Consider the following 17,551-nt stretch of genomic DNA (forward strand, 5'->3'; position numbering starts at 1 on the left):
ATATGTAGCCAAATATTGAAAATGTTGAGAAAATTGGGGAACAAACATCTTTGTTAATTAGTTGCTGTAAAGTGAAAAAAATTTGTGTGATAAATTTTTCTTGTAATAAGAGAATCAGATTTTTTTAAAAAATAATTCTGACAATGGACTGAAAAAAATAATCATGAAATTGCTTAATTGCATTCAGTCCACTGTATAAAGCAATATAATATTTTAAAACAATTGTATACTTCACAATGCCATGATTTAGTGATTTAAAAAGCATTTAGCTAGAATTTAATTGAAAGTTGTGATAAAGAATATCATCAAAATGAAATAAAAACAATAAATTAATAACTAGTCAGCAAAACTTTTGATTTTGATTTTATTTTGCTGAAAAGTTATTTTAAATCTTATACAGTTTTTCTCTGTTACCATTGTTTTATTTATGATATATATATATATATATATATGTGTATATTTTTCTTTTTAATGTGTGTATGTAGATAGGAAAGTACTATTTTAAAAACTGTAGTAATCATGTTAATGAGTAGTAGTCATTCTTCAAGATAACAAAATATTTAGTAAATAACAAAGGACTTGCTTATCAGTAGATGGTGTTTCAATGAATATAACCAAACCAGTACCTGATATCAAGAAAATAATAAGAGAGCAGAGTTTCTAATTTTTAAAACCCTGTAATTTTTCAGGAAGTGCCTATATGTTTGGGGTAAAGTAACAAACTAGAAACTCATCTCTTCATCCATGGTTTATTTTCAGCATGTATAAATTTAGATCCTTTCCACATGCAAACAAAAGTACAATTTTACATTAATATATTTTCTCTCTCTCTGTAATTGTGCACAGAAAAAATTATTTATTTTTAATACATGCAGTCTGTTTTCACCAGTATTTTTAAGTTATCAAATTCTTCATTGCAGTAGCTTATATTTTTCATGCAGTTAGTCTAATAAATCACCTAAATGTTTATCTAAGTAACTCTATGTAAAGCAGTGCAGAGTGCATTAGATGGACAAATCTTGTTATGCAAAAAGACTTTCATAATAGTCAAAAATCTATTAAAATTAATGGAAAAACTTGTTAATTAGTATTGTCTAATATATATCTAGTAATTTTAGCATTGAAATTCAATATTAAATTATTAGACAAATGTTAGACAATGTTAAATTCATAGTGAATGATATGATTTCTTGAAAGATTTTAATTATAGATAGGAGTTTGTCTAAAGCACTCAAAGTATGCTACTCCTGTATTGTAACGTAACGGATATTTCATGTCTTGTTTAAATCAATTACGAAAGGATTTGACAGGAAATTGTCCGATCGCGGATAGTGTCCGTGAGTTTGCCATGTATATGTGCCATTTATCGTCATCAGTCATGGTTGTATAACCGAGGAGGTTCATATTTTGTCTTAATAGAAATGTAATTTTTAGCAGATTGTGTATTGAAATGACTTCCACTGTATTAAAAAGCAATCCTCCTAAGAATTTTGTGTCTGTCTTGATTTTTACTGACTAAAAATTTCATCACTCATCACCATTGATGCAAATCTTTATTCCAAATTAAAATAATCATGTATTCATACACGATAATCAGTGGTCTGGGACTGATCTGGGAGGACGATGTAAACAATACAATCGGAATGAAGAAAAAATTAAGCGTACCATAAAGTGTTATTTATAAACAATGTAATTACAATCCTAATACAACTTATAGTAGGAATTCAAATTTTCTAGGTTCTTTTCGCTAGCTCGTTTATAATTTCATTTTTATGTGTCGATTCCGCGCGACACGTCCGAACATGTAAGCTGAACAATAGTGTGAGGGGAGTGAGTAATCAAGAGTTGCGTGGCGCTCAAACAAAAAACGAATCAACGAGATTTGAAAATCGCGTAACTCCGGGTTCGCGTAAGTCGAGGTATTACTGTACTGGCTGAATGGAGAGCATTGTCAGTCCATTTAACCTGTATTGCGATGTTGGACTTCGGAAGCAAGCTTTAATTCTTAAATCTTTTGGCTATTGCAGTTGACAGGAATAGTTGCAAGGATTTGCAGCAACATGAATATGTTGGTAAACATTTCCTTATTGCATGTAGCTGCGCATCCATTGCTGTGTTATATGGAAGATTTTCTACATTTCTCATTCTCTAATTTGAATTCGGCAGTCATGTCTGAGAAGGTTCGTTGAGATCGGTAGCGTACGATCTTAGAAGTGTTAAATTTCCCTTTCTTCCTCACTGGAAAGAAATTTGAAGATGGAAGTAGTACTTGGAATCCATTAAATATATCACTGTTTCCGAAATGGAGCATAGATTCGTTCGAAACAAAAAGTTCTATAAACGGAATTTTAAATTGTGATACAATAGTAATCTTCAGGCGCATGAAGGTATGATTCGGACGCTTTTGCCTGCCTGTAATTCTGGGAATATTCACGAAACCTCCAAGCCATTCGCTTCCTCAAAGATCTGGTGAAACTGATTGTCAGCATCATCCGTAGAGTTTCCTCCGCGTAGTAGTCGCCATATTTAATTAAAGAAGACTAAAGGTTGGTATTTGTTTTTTGTATTTACTAAGCGGAAGAGCAATTCCGAACACTTGATAAGCAATGATAGTAAAAATTGCGTTCTTTAGTGGTGTTGCATCTCATGATGTATCTGCATCTCCAATTTACAATTTTATTTAGACTCCAAAATTGGCATCAAAAGCTCAAAGAAATGGTATCTTTTAATCCAGCGTGTCTTACAGCTTCTTTTGAAAGTTTTAACGTTTATGGTGGAAATCGAAAATCAAACATCTTTTCGTTTTAGTGGACTAAAGAAATCGACCACTTTACGAATAACGCCGATAGTTTCGAATATCTACAACTTTACAAACCTTGGACACTGCCGCTCATTCAAATTGCAAGTTGATAACCCGAGAAACATGTACCCCGTTGAAGGCACTGGGCATCGCTGTAGCCCCATCAAATCCTTGACCACGAAGATATGCCGTGTCGATGCCGAACGATCAGAGACTGCTCAAAATTAGGTCAGATGGTCTTGCCCTGGTTAAATTTGATATATGAACAAAATTCAGAAAATCTTCGCAAAGCGTTTTTATTTCAGTATTAACATATCTGGCACATCTGGAAATAGTGTTGCCACCTTTTGAAAATCGCTGACCCGGACTGCAGATTAAGTTTGTTCGAACAGAAGTTCCTGACGCATGCGCAATGTCATTTTACAATGCGAAGAATAATATGCATGGCGGTTCTAAATCAGTTACAGTTAGGGACTACGAACTTGCGTAAGAGTAACCTAAATTAAGAAAGAACAGGTACAGATTGACTTAGCTCTATTGGATATTGGAGAGACGTGTAAGATCGTACATGCAAAACAAAAAATAGAAAAAAAAAGGTCGACAGGTTGTGTGCCACACGTTGGCGTAAACAGGCTAACATGGCAGAATTGCAGATGAGTTTCAGTGAGTGTGAGTTCTTTCATAAATAGTGTAAATTTAGTAAAAATATTTGCAATAACTTTGTTTCATCGTAATTTCACAATTTCTACGAAATTCCCGGACAAAATTAATAGTTCACCCGGACAGTCCGGGAATTCACTCACTGTCCGGGTGAAAACCGGACGGGTGGTAACACTGTGCGGAAACTTGCTGAATGCCAGATATATCGGAAATTCAGTCTAGTAATTAGACTGACTCCCCATCGACAAATAAGCGTCCCTTATATACCCGTCAGACAAATGTTTCCAATACATCTAGAACAGTGATTCTCAAACTTGAGCTACCGCCCCTTCAGTTCCATAAACTTATACCCAATGCCTCCTAACCCATTTCTCCTTGTGTAAGAAAGGTTTAGAAATATTCTTAGAAAACTTTTCTATAAACCTCATACTTTGTATCCTTACCGTACATTGTTCTCCACATCTAGAAACCATTAAACGCGATGTTTCTTCTTACCCGTTTTAACAGAGGAAAGTGAATGGTTGTCTATTCTATTCTATTCTCTGTTCATATGGAGTATGCAGCACCTGAGACTATGACTCCGACGAAACGATGATGGACGCATGCGTCCGATGAGCCGACCGAAGCTTTTCGTGAATGGTTGTCAGTGACCCCAATCCTTACCTATGGTCACCCTGCCTCAACGTTCCCTGCCGCCTACTTGCTTCTTTTTGCCCCTGCTATATTTACTTACTCCCCTCACCCCATGTTTTAGAAAATTATCGAATCTAATACCGATTACGCTCCCAGAATAGCAGAATTATGGAGATGGTGCTATTGAATTTTATTGTTGAAAAATAACAAAACTTCTAACATTAAATATTTTATTACGACATCATATTATTTCACATATTTTTATTTGGTGAAATTTCCTCTAACAGTTTTTCTTCAAGTAGATGCGTCAGACAAAGGGAACGTTTTTTTGAAATACCATCGTTTCCAGACCAATCTAATTCGTCCGGTAAAGCGAAATCTTCTACAGTCAATAATAACAGTATTGTTCGATCTCGATCGTAAATTACATCATTAAATAATAGATGTTTTACGTATCGAGGGAGACAGATTGGTCCTCGAAATACTTCTCCCGTGATCTTTGTTTTAACTTTTCCCTGGATTAGTATAGCATCTAATATTTCATCACTTAAAACCATATCATGATATCCATAAAGATCGGGAATGATAGCCTTTTCCAGAATTTGCTTCAATTTCTCAATGGACAAGAACTTATAATAGGGATTACGAATCAACAGGGGCAAAGCTACTTGCAACGCCACGAACCTCCATATTTCGTATTGCAAACTTGGAGGATCTGAAAATTTTCTAAAAGAGTATCTCATTTTACTGAGTGATATGATTATGACAGTTACGTCTGTTTCGCATATTGTTTCGGTGACAGATTTTGCATTGTTTAAAATACCGATTAGACCTAAAGTTTCGCAGACGGACAAATAATCTTCAAAAGAACCATTATCATAAAAATATAAGAAAGAATTTGTAAATGGTAATAAGTTACTTTGTTGATATTGACTTGTTCCTATGACTTTAACGATCCCAGATACGATTATGTAGATATTTGAAGCATATTTATCCAATTTATGTAGAATTGTTCCCGAGGTAAACGTCCATACATCATAGTCAAGTTTGCAAAAATGTTCAAGTTTTTCCGATCCTGTAATCCATTTAACGTTTTTCAGAATAACTGTTGGTTTTACGATAAAATTTTTATACGATGGTATTGCTAATAAATTCCTCGTTTTATTTTCGATAATATTTAATAGCTTAATGTATTCATATTCACCCAAAATTCCATCTTCTTTCATTTGAATTACTGCTTGCAAGCCATTGAACAAAATTCTTCGAGATGCTAATCTTCTTTTAGCTGCAATAATCGAAACTGGATACATATGTTGCATTTCCATTAATTCTCTTAAAATAATCCGCTTATTTCTATTTATTTTTTCTTTTAAAGCATTGACCAACTGTGTATATTCTAGCATAAATTCTACTTTTTTAATATTTTCTTCTTCTGCTAACAGAAAACAAAGGGCCATATCGAAATTTTGATGCATAGCAGAATTTATACTAAAAACAGCAATTTCGTTCACGCAAATGCAGATTAATTTAACTATCAGAATTAAACGAAACATAACAAAATAGTAGAAATATTCAAAGAATATCATATATTTTTGATTATAATAAAGGAACCATTTTATAATTAACAAAACATTAACCACTATCAGAAATATACTTAATTGATTAATGTGGCTCTGTACGTAAGTTTTGAAACCAACAATTCGTATACGGAGAAAGGAATCCGTGATTAATACAAGGATTTGTGCGCAAGGAATAAATATTTTTGTCGACTTCTGAATGAATTTCAAACTTTTAAAATTTGTTATGGAAGTAATCAAAACCATAATAAATGGTAAAATAAGTAAAACGTGCAAAATGTATTCATAATTAGTAGAATAAATCATTCTTCTTGCAGATTCATTTTTACGTTTTCCTTTATCTTCTATTATTTCTTTCCCTATATATCTGTCGATCGATCTAATGTATCTTTTAGCATAATCCCCTAATAAATCGTATAATTCGTTTCGGATCATAAATTTTATGACAACAGTCGCGTCTAAATATCGGGGATTTTTTCTAGAAAGCTCTCGTGATGCCAATGATGCCATTAATCTTGCAGTTTCTCTCCGGATTAATCCCATGTTGAATTGTTTCCAATAATAAATTTTGGCCGATTTTAGAGCTCGAATATTCAATTCTTTTAATAACTCTTCCTGTTCGTCTTTAGTGAGAATTACGGGTTGATTGTGAAAGCAATCCGAACATGTGATAGTTCGAGGTTTAAAATAAGAAATGGCCTCTAGCTGATCACTTGTACTTTTATATGGATCTTCGATGTAAGTGTGATGTTTTATCCATTGCCAATTTGCAACCGACATAAATTGATCTAAATGTTGTACTTTAATTGATTTGGCAATTATTTTACGCAAATGCGTTACAGCATGAATCATCCTGGCTCTTCCCGGTAATGAAACAGTGCTCACACCTATGATATTTAGTAAATATCTTGCGCTGATATGATTGAAAAGTGTTAAAAACGAAATTCCGCCGACTTGAAATAGCATTTTTCCAATTCGATAATCGTCAAAACCGTAATAGAAAGATATGTACAAACTTAATAATAGAGAAACAATTCCTCTAGTCGAAACCCATATTAAAACGATGGTATCTTTCCATTTTAAATCGTATCCAAACTTCTTAAACACTAGATAAAGTATTAAGATCGTTGCCATCCTAATGAGTTGAAGTAAAATATAATTTTGAATTACCCAAATATCTTCGGAGGTTGTAGATTCGATTTCAAACCTAATTACTGGATTTAAAAAAAGCTGAACTATCAATATTCCAATTATGATGAATATGAACGTATCAAAAATGTAATTCAACATTTTCCAGTAAGTTTTCACTGCTTCTAATTCATCAGGGGGTAAGCTATCTTTGCCTCTACTAATAATAAATCCTGCCACAAAAACAGCTAAAAAGCCATTTCCGTTTAAAATATCTTCATTAAAGAAAAATACCACGTATGGTACCGTTAAATAAATGGTTATTTCAGTGATGGTGTCATTTTTAGTCATGTGTAATCCAAAATTTACTATTTTACCGAAAACGAATCCTGATAACAATGACTTTAAGATGATTTTGACGGTTATAAAAAATATATCTTCGGAATTACAACTTTCATTCATAATTATATTATATAAATTTAATATTAACAATGCAATCGTATTGTTAATAAGTCCTTCTCCTTCTAATATGGTGCACATGTATTTCATTTCTCCACTTTCGTTCTTTAGAGTGTGACCAATAAAAAAAGGATCTGTAATAAACACGACGGCGGCAAATCCTACAGTAATTAATTGATTCCACATATAAATAGGATGTAAATAAAGTGCAAATATATACATAATACAAGTAGACAAAATAAATCCTAGAATTCCTAGAATTACACAACAGTTAGCTACAGAAAGGAACAAATCAGTTTCTAACATAAATGTCGATCCGAAAATTAAGTATGGCAGAAATAGCTGTAAAATGGTTACAGGATTAAGTAGCACGTAACGAAAAATATCATTCGTTTTTAATCCGACATTTATATTTTCGATAATCAAGCCGAAAATTATTCCCTCAAAAATGAATATTACTGTATGAGGAAGGTTGACGATATTTTTAACCAAGGCAACAATCAAACAACTTAATAAGAGCACAATTGCAATTAGAATAACATTATAAAAAATTTTCCAGTTTTCGTCTGATATTGGTTGAAAACAGCTTTGAGTTATTATAGATTCCGTTCCTTTCAATGACGAATTCATTGCGAAAATTATTCTTTTTCACTTCTATTTTTCATTTCTTTGAATAATATCCAGTCTAAGTTGGAAGTAAGTAAACATTTTAATAGGAAATATTTAATAAAAAATAATATATATATCAAATAAAATAAATTAAGCAAAGTAAATGTTAATACTAATTTAAATATTTATTTTCATTATTGAAAATTAATAATGGGTTTTATCTGAATGAAAAATCGTTCATTTATTAAAATCATTCGAAAAATCTCAATGAGATATTAGCTTCTTTTTGGTACATTTTAACCTTTTTAAACGATTTTTGTTTAGTTTAGTTATAAAAATTCCTTAGTCTGCAATTGAAATTTCAGACAAAAAATTATTTTCCCGTAACTGAAATAATAATCTCCCATTTGAAAATATGCAATTGAGCAGTATTTTTCAAGGCGGTACAGTATTTAGAAATTATTTACATTGTTAATAACGAAGTCTAAGAATAGTTTGAGAACTTTTATATTTATATGATTGATGCGGAAAATTTCAAGCAGTTATAAGCAACCCGCGGTCCCCGTGTTTTTGGTGACGTAATTTTTCCCGTTTTCAGTCTCCTGCCATTATGCAACCCTAATTAAGCCGATCGATATTCGTGATGAAAACATTCGGTAATTATCTGTTAACTGGGCGCCAGTCATTTTACTACTATTTTTAGCGAAATCGATATTTTATTTCGTAATTCACACGTATTTAATATTACAATGAATATGTTTATAAGGTTTATCTGTAAAAAATGTGAAATTAAACATCGTTTTTTCTAAAGCTGGATTGAATGGAGTCCAGTTAACAGAAAACAACTTGACCAATGAAAAGATGAGAATAAATTGTATATTACTAGTTTGCTTATCATTAACATGTGTTATTTCAGTACCTAGTGTAATATGTTACTCGGTAATATGTAATATTACATATTATAGTATAATATGTAATAGTACTCGGCAGGCTTAATTAAAACTTGTAAGAAACTTTGTAAGAAAAAATATATGCGGCCCGTGTACAGAAAAGATTGTTCAACACTGATATAAAGTGTATTCTTTTAGTGTTATATTGCAAAAATTTAGCTGAAAGAAGAAATTTTAAATTTTAATGATTCGCTTATTTAAATCCTTCAAATGCACTCATCATCTAAATATATAAAATTGCTTGTCCTGACTGACTGACTGAATGAATGACTCACTCACTCACTGATTCATCATCGTCTAGAGCAGACCGCTTAACCTAGAGGTGAAATTTGGTAGACAGTTAGGGTACGTCATGGAAATGCACACTAAGAAGGGATTTTTCGAAATTCCTCCGCGGGGGGAGGAAGAGGATTAAGGTTTAACCGGAAGAACGGCTTCTACTGCACTATTTTAGATGCGATTTTTTGTTTTTATCTGCGTTTTAGTAGGCTATGCCATGGCAATGCACACTAAGAAGGGATTTTTCGAAATTCCCCCACGGGCGGGAGAGGGAGAGCATTTAGTCTCCATCGAGTACTTAGGTGTATTAAATTAATAACATTTCAGACATTGTTGTAAATATTTTTATCTATTTCGATTTTAAAAATGTTCGAACCGTTTTAAATTCGAATTTGTTATTGCATATTGGTTCGATTATAGAACGATTGTAAACGTTTCAGAAAATTGATCAAATTGAAAATAGTTCGTTTGATTCTCGGCAATTCTCATCATTCTCAGTGGTAGGTGTTATATAACGATTACTATGGTTGTTGAAATACTGAATATAAATGGGGTTTGCTTGCAAAATCTGCGCGGGTAAAGCCGCGAGTAACAGCTAGTTAATTATAATTAGAAGTTACAAAATTCAAAATAAGAAATAAGAATAATTCCTCTATAGACAAGTTTTTAAAATTATTATGTAATTAAATAGAGATAATGTGATTTTAATAAATTCTAAACTTCAGAATATGGGGACCGCATAGCCGAGAAGTTTGGGTGTCATCGCTCTAGGAGACCCGGAACAAATCCGGACAAATCCTAGGAAATTTTTGGGATTGTCCTTCCAGATATGTAGGACCCCGTTTCCCCATTTTGGACTATCCGAAACCGTAATGGGCTCTTAGTGCCCACCGCGCAAAAAGAGTTAAAAAAACATAATTTGAAAGCATTCGAATTTATGTTAACTTTTTCACAAAACATTTGAACAAATTATTCTGATTTTGAAAATTGAATTTTATGATAATTTTGATATTTTGATAGTCATATTTTTAATGAATTCTAATTTTTAGAATTGTAAATTAGCCAATTAGTTATAATATTTTAAAATTCTTGAAAACATAAATTAAGTATTCATTTCATCGAAAATCTAATCTAATTGCTTTTCAAATTTATTGATTAATTGTGAGAAAACTTAAAATAACTAAAATGAATTGTAAAATTAAAAATTTTACTTATTAAAATGTACGATTTTTAAGAATTTTCATGTAAATTATAAAAACTTACGAAATCTCTCATTTTTCAGTTGAATTTAGAATAATGTTCGAAAATACGAATAATTCTAAATCAATATTCGTGATATCGCATATCTGTAGAAATTATGGTATTTGTCATTAATATTTTGAAAATTCCTTTAAAATAAATAAAAGTACATGATTTATTTTGATGTGTCGTATTAAGTTTTTCATCAAAATAATAAATAATATATATTAATATTATGGTATTTTCTTCGTTCCTCTCCGAGAGCACTAACAAGTACTGTAAGTTGAAAGAGATCCTTTTTTCGTACCCATTGTGGATTTGCCAGATACACAATAGAAGTAGCCGGTTTTTAAACTCTTCTGCCCTGTGGGCACTAAAAGGGCCTTTTTTAGCAAGCCCATTATGGGTTCGGCCAGGCTCACAATGGGCGGCCGGGTGATGAGGGACGGACCAGACATATCCAGACGGACTACCCCTGTAAAATTCCTCGAGATTTTTCGACCCTTACCAAATTCGATTCCGGGTCCCCAGAGAAGTAGGCTGCTCGGCCATCCGGCCATCTAAGAAGCCGGGTGGTGAGGACCTTTTAACAAGCCATTACGGGTTCGACAATGCCACATTGGGAGCGGCCGTAGTGATGGATGGGGCCTGACCTATTCAGACAGATAACCCATGAAAAAATACCTGGGAATTTTTACGACCGTCTGGATTTGTTCCCGGATCCCTCAGTTTTAGGCTGAGACCTTAACCGCTCAGCCATCCTCTTGTATGCCCATCAGTGGCCGAATACATTCGACCACTGATGGGCCACTGGTCCACCAAGTATTCGGTGGTTTTAACCACCGAATACTTGGTGGACCAGTTAAAACCACCGAATACTTGGCAGGACGTGGGTTTGCACTTCACCAATGGACTGGTCACTTTGTCAGATTTTCTTCGCATGTCTAATACCTGTGTAGATGCCAGTTTCTTATAGAAAAGCGTACTGGGAAGCACTCCTCTTTGGCAGATTGTTCGTGTATTATGTTGCCTTATACCAGGGGTGGCGAACCTTTTTGAATCCACGTGCCATATAGTGAGTATAATTATCTTTAAAAATATTTATGCATGCGGAAGTTTTGACTTTGAATATTTAAAGAACTGAAACGAACATGATTTAATTGGAATAAAGAAGCTGATTTTTAATCAGCTTTTTTTACATTTATTCGAATTAAAGGATGATCAGATGAAAAACCGAAAGAATTATTTTAAAAAGATGGGTGAAAAACCACAATCGTATGACACGTTACGTGTTAGTTGATTCTCCCAACGTGCCACTTTGGGTACGCGTGTCATAGGTTCGCCACTCCTGCCTTATACTATCAATGTTATAATCCTACAACCCGATTGTATACCGAGTCTACTGAGAAAAATTCAATAGCCCACATGATCTTTCAGTGATTTTCAAATTTAATATTCCCATGTTTTATGGAATAAGGATCTATACCATGGATGAGAGTGCACAAAATGGCACATAACGTATCATACGATATCGATTTATCGTCTATCTTTTTCAATCATTCTTTTGGTTTATCACCCGATCATCCTTTCTTCAATTACAATAAATGTAAAATTCTTCAATTTTACATTTATTGTAATTAAAGCATATTCGTTTAATTTCTTTAAATATCGTTATTCGAAATCTAAAGGGGCCCATCAGTGGCCAAGCGGTCTTCGTTCCCTGAACACTGGGAGTTCGGTCGTGGGTTCGCGCCTAGCTCGGACGGGCTGGCGACGTCTGTAAAGTCTAAATAGGGGCCAGTTTTCCTCAAAAAGACCTCTTGGAAGGCATTCCCCTAAGCAGATCACCCAAGTTTTGCGTTGCTATAACTTAAACAACAAACAAACATCGAAGTCTAAAACTCTGGCACCCATAAACATCTTTAAAGCTAAGTATGCTCACTATATGGCAGTCTTGAACAAAATTAAATTTCCTACTCGTTTATGATTTGAACTTTTATCACTGTGTAATTGTTTTCATAACAAAGTATTAATTTTCTTTAACTTTCCATTCTGTGGACACTAACAGGATCTCGTTTAGCAAGCCCATTATAGTTCGTACAACGTCCCCAATGGGGCGGCCGGATGGTGAGGGACAGGGCCCGATATATCTGTATCCGGATGGACCACCCTCAAAAACATTCATGGGGAAATTTCGACCCGTTCGGATTAGATCCCAATTCCCCCCAGAGCGGTAGGCTGTCACCTTGACCGCTCGGCCATCCGACCAACAAAGTATTATTGTGTTGCTTATTATGAAAAATTTCATAATGTAAGGACTCCTGTATATTAATCTTTTGATGGGACAATATTGTTTGTAAGTATATTAGCGTTTTTTAGTGGTTCACTTATTACAGTGATTTTTGTGACATAATGTCATCTACGTCGCTATCAGCTTAGTTGAGATAGAGTAGCCTATAGAGCAGTAACGGCGAACTCGTGACCTGCGCGATTTCAAGGAATTTGCATTGAAAGTTTAGAAAGTATTAGTTTTTATAAATTATAAAAAAAAATATGTTTGATAGATTTTAAAACGTTGCATATGTAATATAAAAGCAGGGACAAAATACATCAGAAAAACAAAGTAAAATTGCAAGCATTTTTTTTATATTTTTTTAAATTACTTAAATATTTAACCCACTATTTGGAATTGCTAAACTTCAAAAATTCAATTTTGACCCAACTTCGGAAAAAGGTTTGCCGTTTCTGATCTTGAGTGTAACCATTGAATTCGTATCTTACACTTTCATCACTGATATAATTTAGCCCATGAAACTATATGGTCTGTAGCGGAATGCATATACAGTGAATTTTGACAAAATTTTTGATATAAAGTATTTGCAAATGTGTTTATTTGAAGATGTGGCGATGTCAGTTTTTACCGTAATGGAAATTCTGTCTAGTCATTACGTGGTTTTTGGAACAAATATTTCACAGAGAAGGGTGAGACCTTGACGATAGTTCCGTGGCTTCATTTCCTGTCACCAACTTCACCCTGCAGAAAAATTCGAAAAAATAAAATTTCTTGTAAACATTTTTCAGCTTTAAGAACACCAATTCATTAGGAAGAATCCTCATTAATTTCTCATATGTAACGTATAACAAATTAGAGAAAGAGAACATGAAAAAGACTTTCCAAATCATCAATATAACAGGATAATGAATTAATAAAGAAAAATTAAAATTATTTGTGTTTTTTAATTTATCACTAACACGATTGAAATGTGAATTATAATCATAATCATTATAATGATTTATTTACACCAAAATCTATGCGAATGAAGAACAGACCTGTTTCAGAGCTGAAAACTCAATACATTGGAGGCCGTCTCGAATCGAACGCTTTTAATACGCCGTTAGTAAAATCGTTATAACAAGTTTTAAGCCTCGTTTAAATACTGGCTCCCTTTCATGGTCGAGCCAGTGTTGCCAGCTAAAACATGTAAAAATAATATTAAAGTAGCCAAGACATAGCCAAATATTGTAGCCCACATCATAGCGGACATTTGAATTTGCCGACTAGAACGCGGTCGGTTAACCGAGGTGACGGTTAATCGGGGTCGGATAATCGATGCTCTACTGTATTTCTATGGTTGGTTACTTTTAATATTAATATACCATCATACTCAATTTTTGTGCTTATTTCAAATTCATATTCATGAATACTTTTTTAAATATGAATACTTTAAAATTAAATATTTCATAAAAAGATTTTATGATATTTTTGTGTAATAATTCGACTCTGACTTAATGGATATTTTGATATTATTGATGACAAAAGTTTAAAATCATTGATTTCCTTATCTGTCCGATATTTTTGTTTGACAGAGTTGGATTGTTTGGATCACGTGGCGTGAAAAATTTTGTCAAGATTCTCGTGAGAATGTGACACGTGTGAAAGAGGACCACTTGAGTCATAACATTTGCACGTGCAACTATCTATATGTTGTTGATGTACACCAACATAGACCATGTGTATGTTGTGATTGGGTAAATCAAATTAGCAAGCAGTGACACTAGTGAGACTTTATTAAACTAATTTTTAAAATCATTGATTTCCTTATCTGTCCGATATTTTTGTTTGACAGAGTTGGATTGTTTGGATCACGTGGCGTGAAAAATTTTGTCAAGATTCTCGTGAGAATGTGACACGTGTGAAAGAGGACCACTTGAGTCATAACATTTGCACGTGCAACTATCTATATGTTGTTGATGTACACCAACATAGACCATGTGTATGTTGTGATTGGGTAAATCAAATTAGCAAGCAGTGACACTAGTGAGACTTTATTAAACTAATTTTTTCGTTAAGGCATGAAATATTATTTTGTACCATAAATGGTACTGAAATATTATAATGTACTCAAAATGTACTAAAAATCTAAGTGTACTTTCAATATACTCGAAAGGGCAAAATGTACTCGAAAAAGTACAAATGTACTAGGAATGGCAACTCTGCTCTCAAGTAGAATTAATGTGTCAGGTTGCTGATAGCTGGCGTTAGAGTCACTCTACGGCGAGAAGAAGTTGGTTTATATATTTGGTTACTTTTATCGCTTAAGTTTTCTGCTTGTAAGGAAAAATTGCACAGAAACAAATGATTTTTATTCAAAATTATCTAGAATAGCAAAACCTGAAATTTATGCGAATTAATTTTCTAATTTTTAACGATACAATAGTGACGATTATTATTTTAAAAAAAATTTTGTTAGGCTTAACATTGATGAAAATTCAACACGAAGTAGGTTAATAGCGATATACTATGATAATATACTAATTACATGGGATATAATATACTACACTAATAATGGATTTTTTCATACTTTTCGGTTATCCGACTTTTCAATTATCCGACCAACTCCAGTCCCTAATTGAGTCGGATAATCGATGCTCTACTGTAGTACATTTTGAAGGAACATAGTACAATTTTTGAAGGAGCTTCAGTACGTTTTGAAATTTCATTGTGGCAACGTTGCTTGAGAGCATAGCTATAGTCGATAGATATACTGGTCCTTGCTTTAAAAGGTTTTAAATAGATCTGTTTAAAACTATTAAAACTAATACTGTATCTCAAATACTATAGTAGAGATAACAGACTTATAGCACTGCTACTGGTAACATAAAAACGACACTTCTATCATCAGAATGCAATCTTCTATGATTTTAATGTTACCAGTAGCTTTGTGATAAGTCTCTGTGTCGGGGCCGAGGAGGGAGAAAAAAACTCAATGAACGATAATATGTGATATATATCGTCATCGTCTCCCTTGCCGTTTGGTCTGCCGAGTGGTAACAATCAACGACATGTGGAAGCAGTTGAGTCAGAGATAGATGCTTCGTTTACAAACAACACAACCGTTTATTAAACACGAAAGAAGCTTACAAGCTTTCCGCGATCTTGGAAGTTCTGCGGCGGCTGCGGCCTCTGGGTCTTCCTCTCCTTTCCAAGGTAGTCCCATTTTGAAGGAGTGTCCCTTGTTCGCGAATGAATCATTCCATCACGTCTTGACGACTCCGGGACGATGCGGTCGACTTCCTTTGATGGAAAGATGTCGATCCGAGGTCGGGAGATGGAGACAAAGATGGGTGCGAGACACACACACACAACAACAGGTCCGTCACTTGGAACTTTCGGGAGAAGAAGCCGTCGCGTCCTTGAATTTCCGGGTTTTATCCGTTTTCTCTCAGATTCCCCTTTCCGATTGGTCTCTCCTCGTCACCTGATGACAATTCGAAACCCTTCGGGGCGCGGGAGAGGTCAAAATCGAAGTTTAATTCGATCTCCAACCCGAAATGGTCGACGGACTTACATTCTTCTATTGTTTAAAGATCCTTTGAAGAAGTGGGAGGTTGTCAGAACAACGGTCTTAGAATGGCATCCAAACCAGGTTGAGGCTTGGGGATTTCTACAATTGCAATGCTATTAATTACTTACGAAAAATCCTAAAGAAGGGAGAAAAGCAATCGACAGACAGATTCTTTAACCCTTTCAAACGGAAAAACATGACTAATAAAAATGCAAAACTGTGTATGTTTGTATTTTTATTATTACACTAGCTGCAACTAGCTGACCCGCTTCGCTGGGTTTTTATTTGTTCGTACATTTGTATGTAATATAGTTTTTATATATATATAAAAGACTGTTTTTCTAAGTAATCTAGAATCTAGTTGCAAGGACCCGCTTCGCTGGGTTTTTATTTGTGGGCAAAAACTAACGATAGTGAATATTAAGATAATTACATTATAGCCAATCTTACCCGTTTTCATAGAATGCAAGAATTAGGTCCCCGTTTCCAGACTAATTAGAGAATTTTTACGTTCAGTCAAACGAACTATCTTCAATTTGATAAATTTTCTGGAACGTTTACAATCGTTCTATAATCGAACCAATTCGAATTCGAATTTAAAACGGTTCGAACATTTTAAAATCGAAATAGAAAATCTTCCACTTTCAACCACTTTCAAGCCCATATCTCCCGCGCCCTTATAGCTATCGAGACGCAACTACCATAGTGCAAGAATGGAGACTTGGGGCTACTACCACATACAAACACCATTTATGGGCGATGTGTAATTTTGGCTGAAAAGTGAAATATAGGGACACACACGTCCATTTATATATATATATATATAAACGTAGTAAGAAAGTATATATTTTTCATTTTTGGGTGTCTTCAGAACGAATTAATTAATTAAGTACTGTATCTGTCTAATTTGTCGATTGAAAACAGCCGTACTCGTGGGCACTGAACTCCTCACAGTACCAATAGGAACAGTTCATATAGAATGAAAAAAATATGTAGGATTAAGGTACATTTATTTATCACAAATATTATTTTTATAATGGGATCACTCATTATAAAAATTATTTTTCTAACTAGTAAAAGAAAATTCAGTCAACATTCATTGATAAGATCAATAAGCATAATCGTCTTTGGTTCTGGTACTTATTTATTATGTTCACTAATTAATGTAACGATACTTATAAAATTTTTAATTATTTAGGCTACAGGCTCCTAATAACAACAATAATAATAAACTACTTAAATCACCCGGAATACAAATTTTAATTAAATCGTTGCTTACGATAATGTCTGAGCTATATCATTTTCAATGGACAGCAAGGCTAGATCAGAAAGCTTGTCTTCTGCAAGAGTCGACCTAAGGTACGTTTTAAT

General features: G+C 33.7%; 1 protein-coding gene across 1 annotated transcript; it reads right to left on the reverse strand.

Moving 5' to 3' along the window:
- Positions 1–3,608: 3,608 nt before the first annotated feature.
- Positions 3,609–11,034, reverse strand: LOC111612993 (sodium/hydrogen exchanger 10-like). Its single transcript, XM_023354289.1, has 2 exons — positions 10,359–11,034; positions 3,609–7,942 (listed from the first exon to the last, which is right to left on the reverse strand). Exon 2 carries the CDS (start codon positions 7,885–7,887, stop codon positions 4,345–4,347), a length of 3,543 nt encoding a protein of 1,180 aa, XP_023210057.1. The 5' UTR covers positions 7,888–7,942; positions 10,359–11,034; the 3' UTR covers positions 3,609–4,344.
- Positions 11,035–17,551: the final 6,517 nt, after the last annotated feature.

This window comes from Centruroides sculpturatus, unplaced genomic scaffold, assembly GCF_000671375.1.
Source record: "Centruroides sculpturatus isolate CEXI.00-Female unplaced genomic scaffold, Cexi_2.0 scaffold1843, whole genome shotgun sequence".
Taxonomy (NCBI): domain Eukaryota; kingdom Metazoa; phylum Arthropoda; class Arachnida; order Scorpiones; family Buthidae; genus Centruroides; species Centruroides sculpturatus.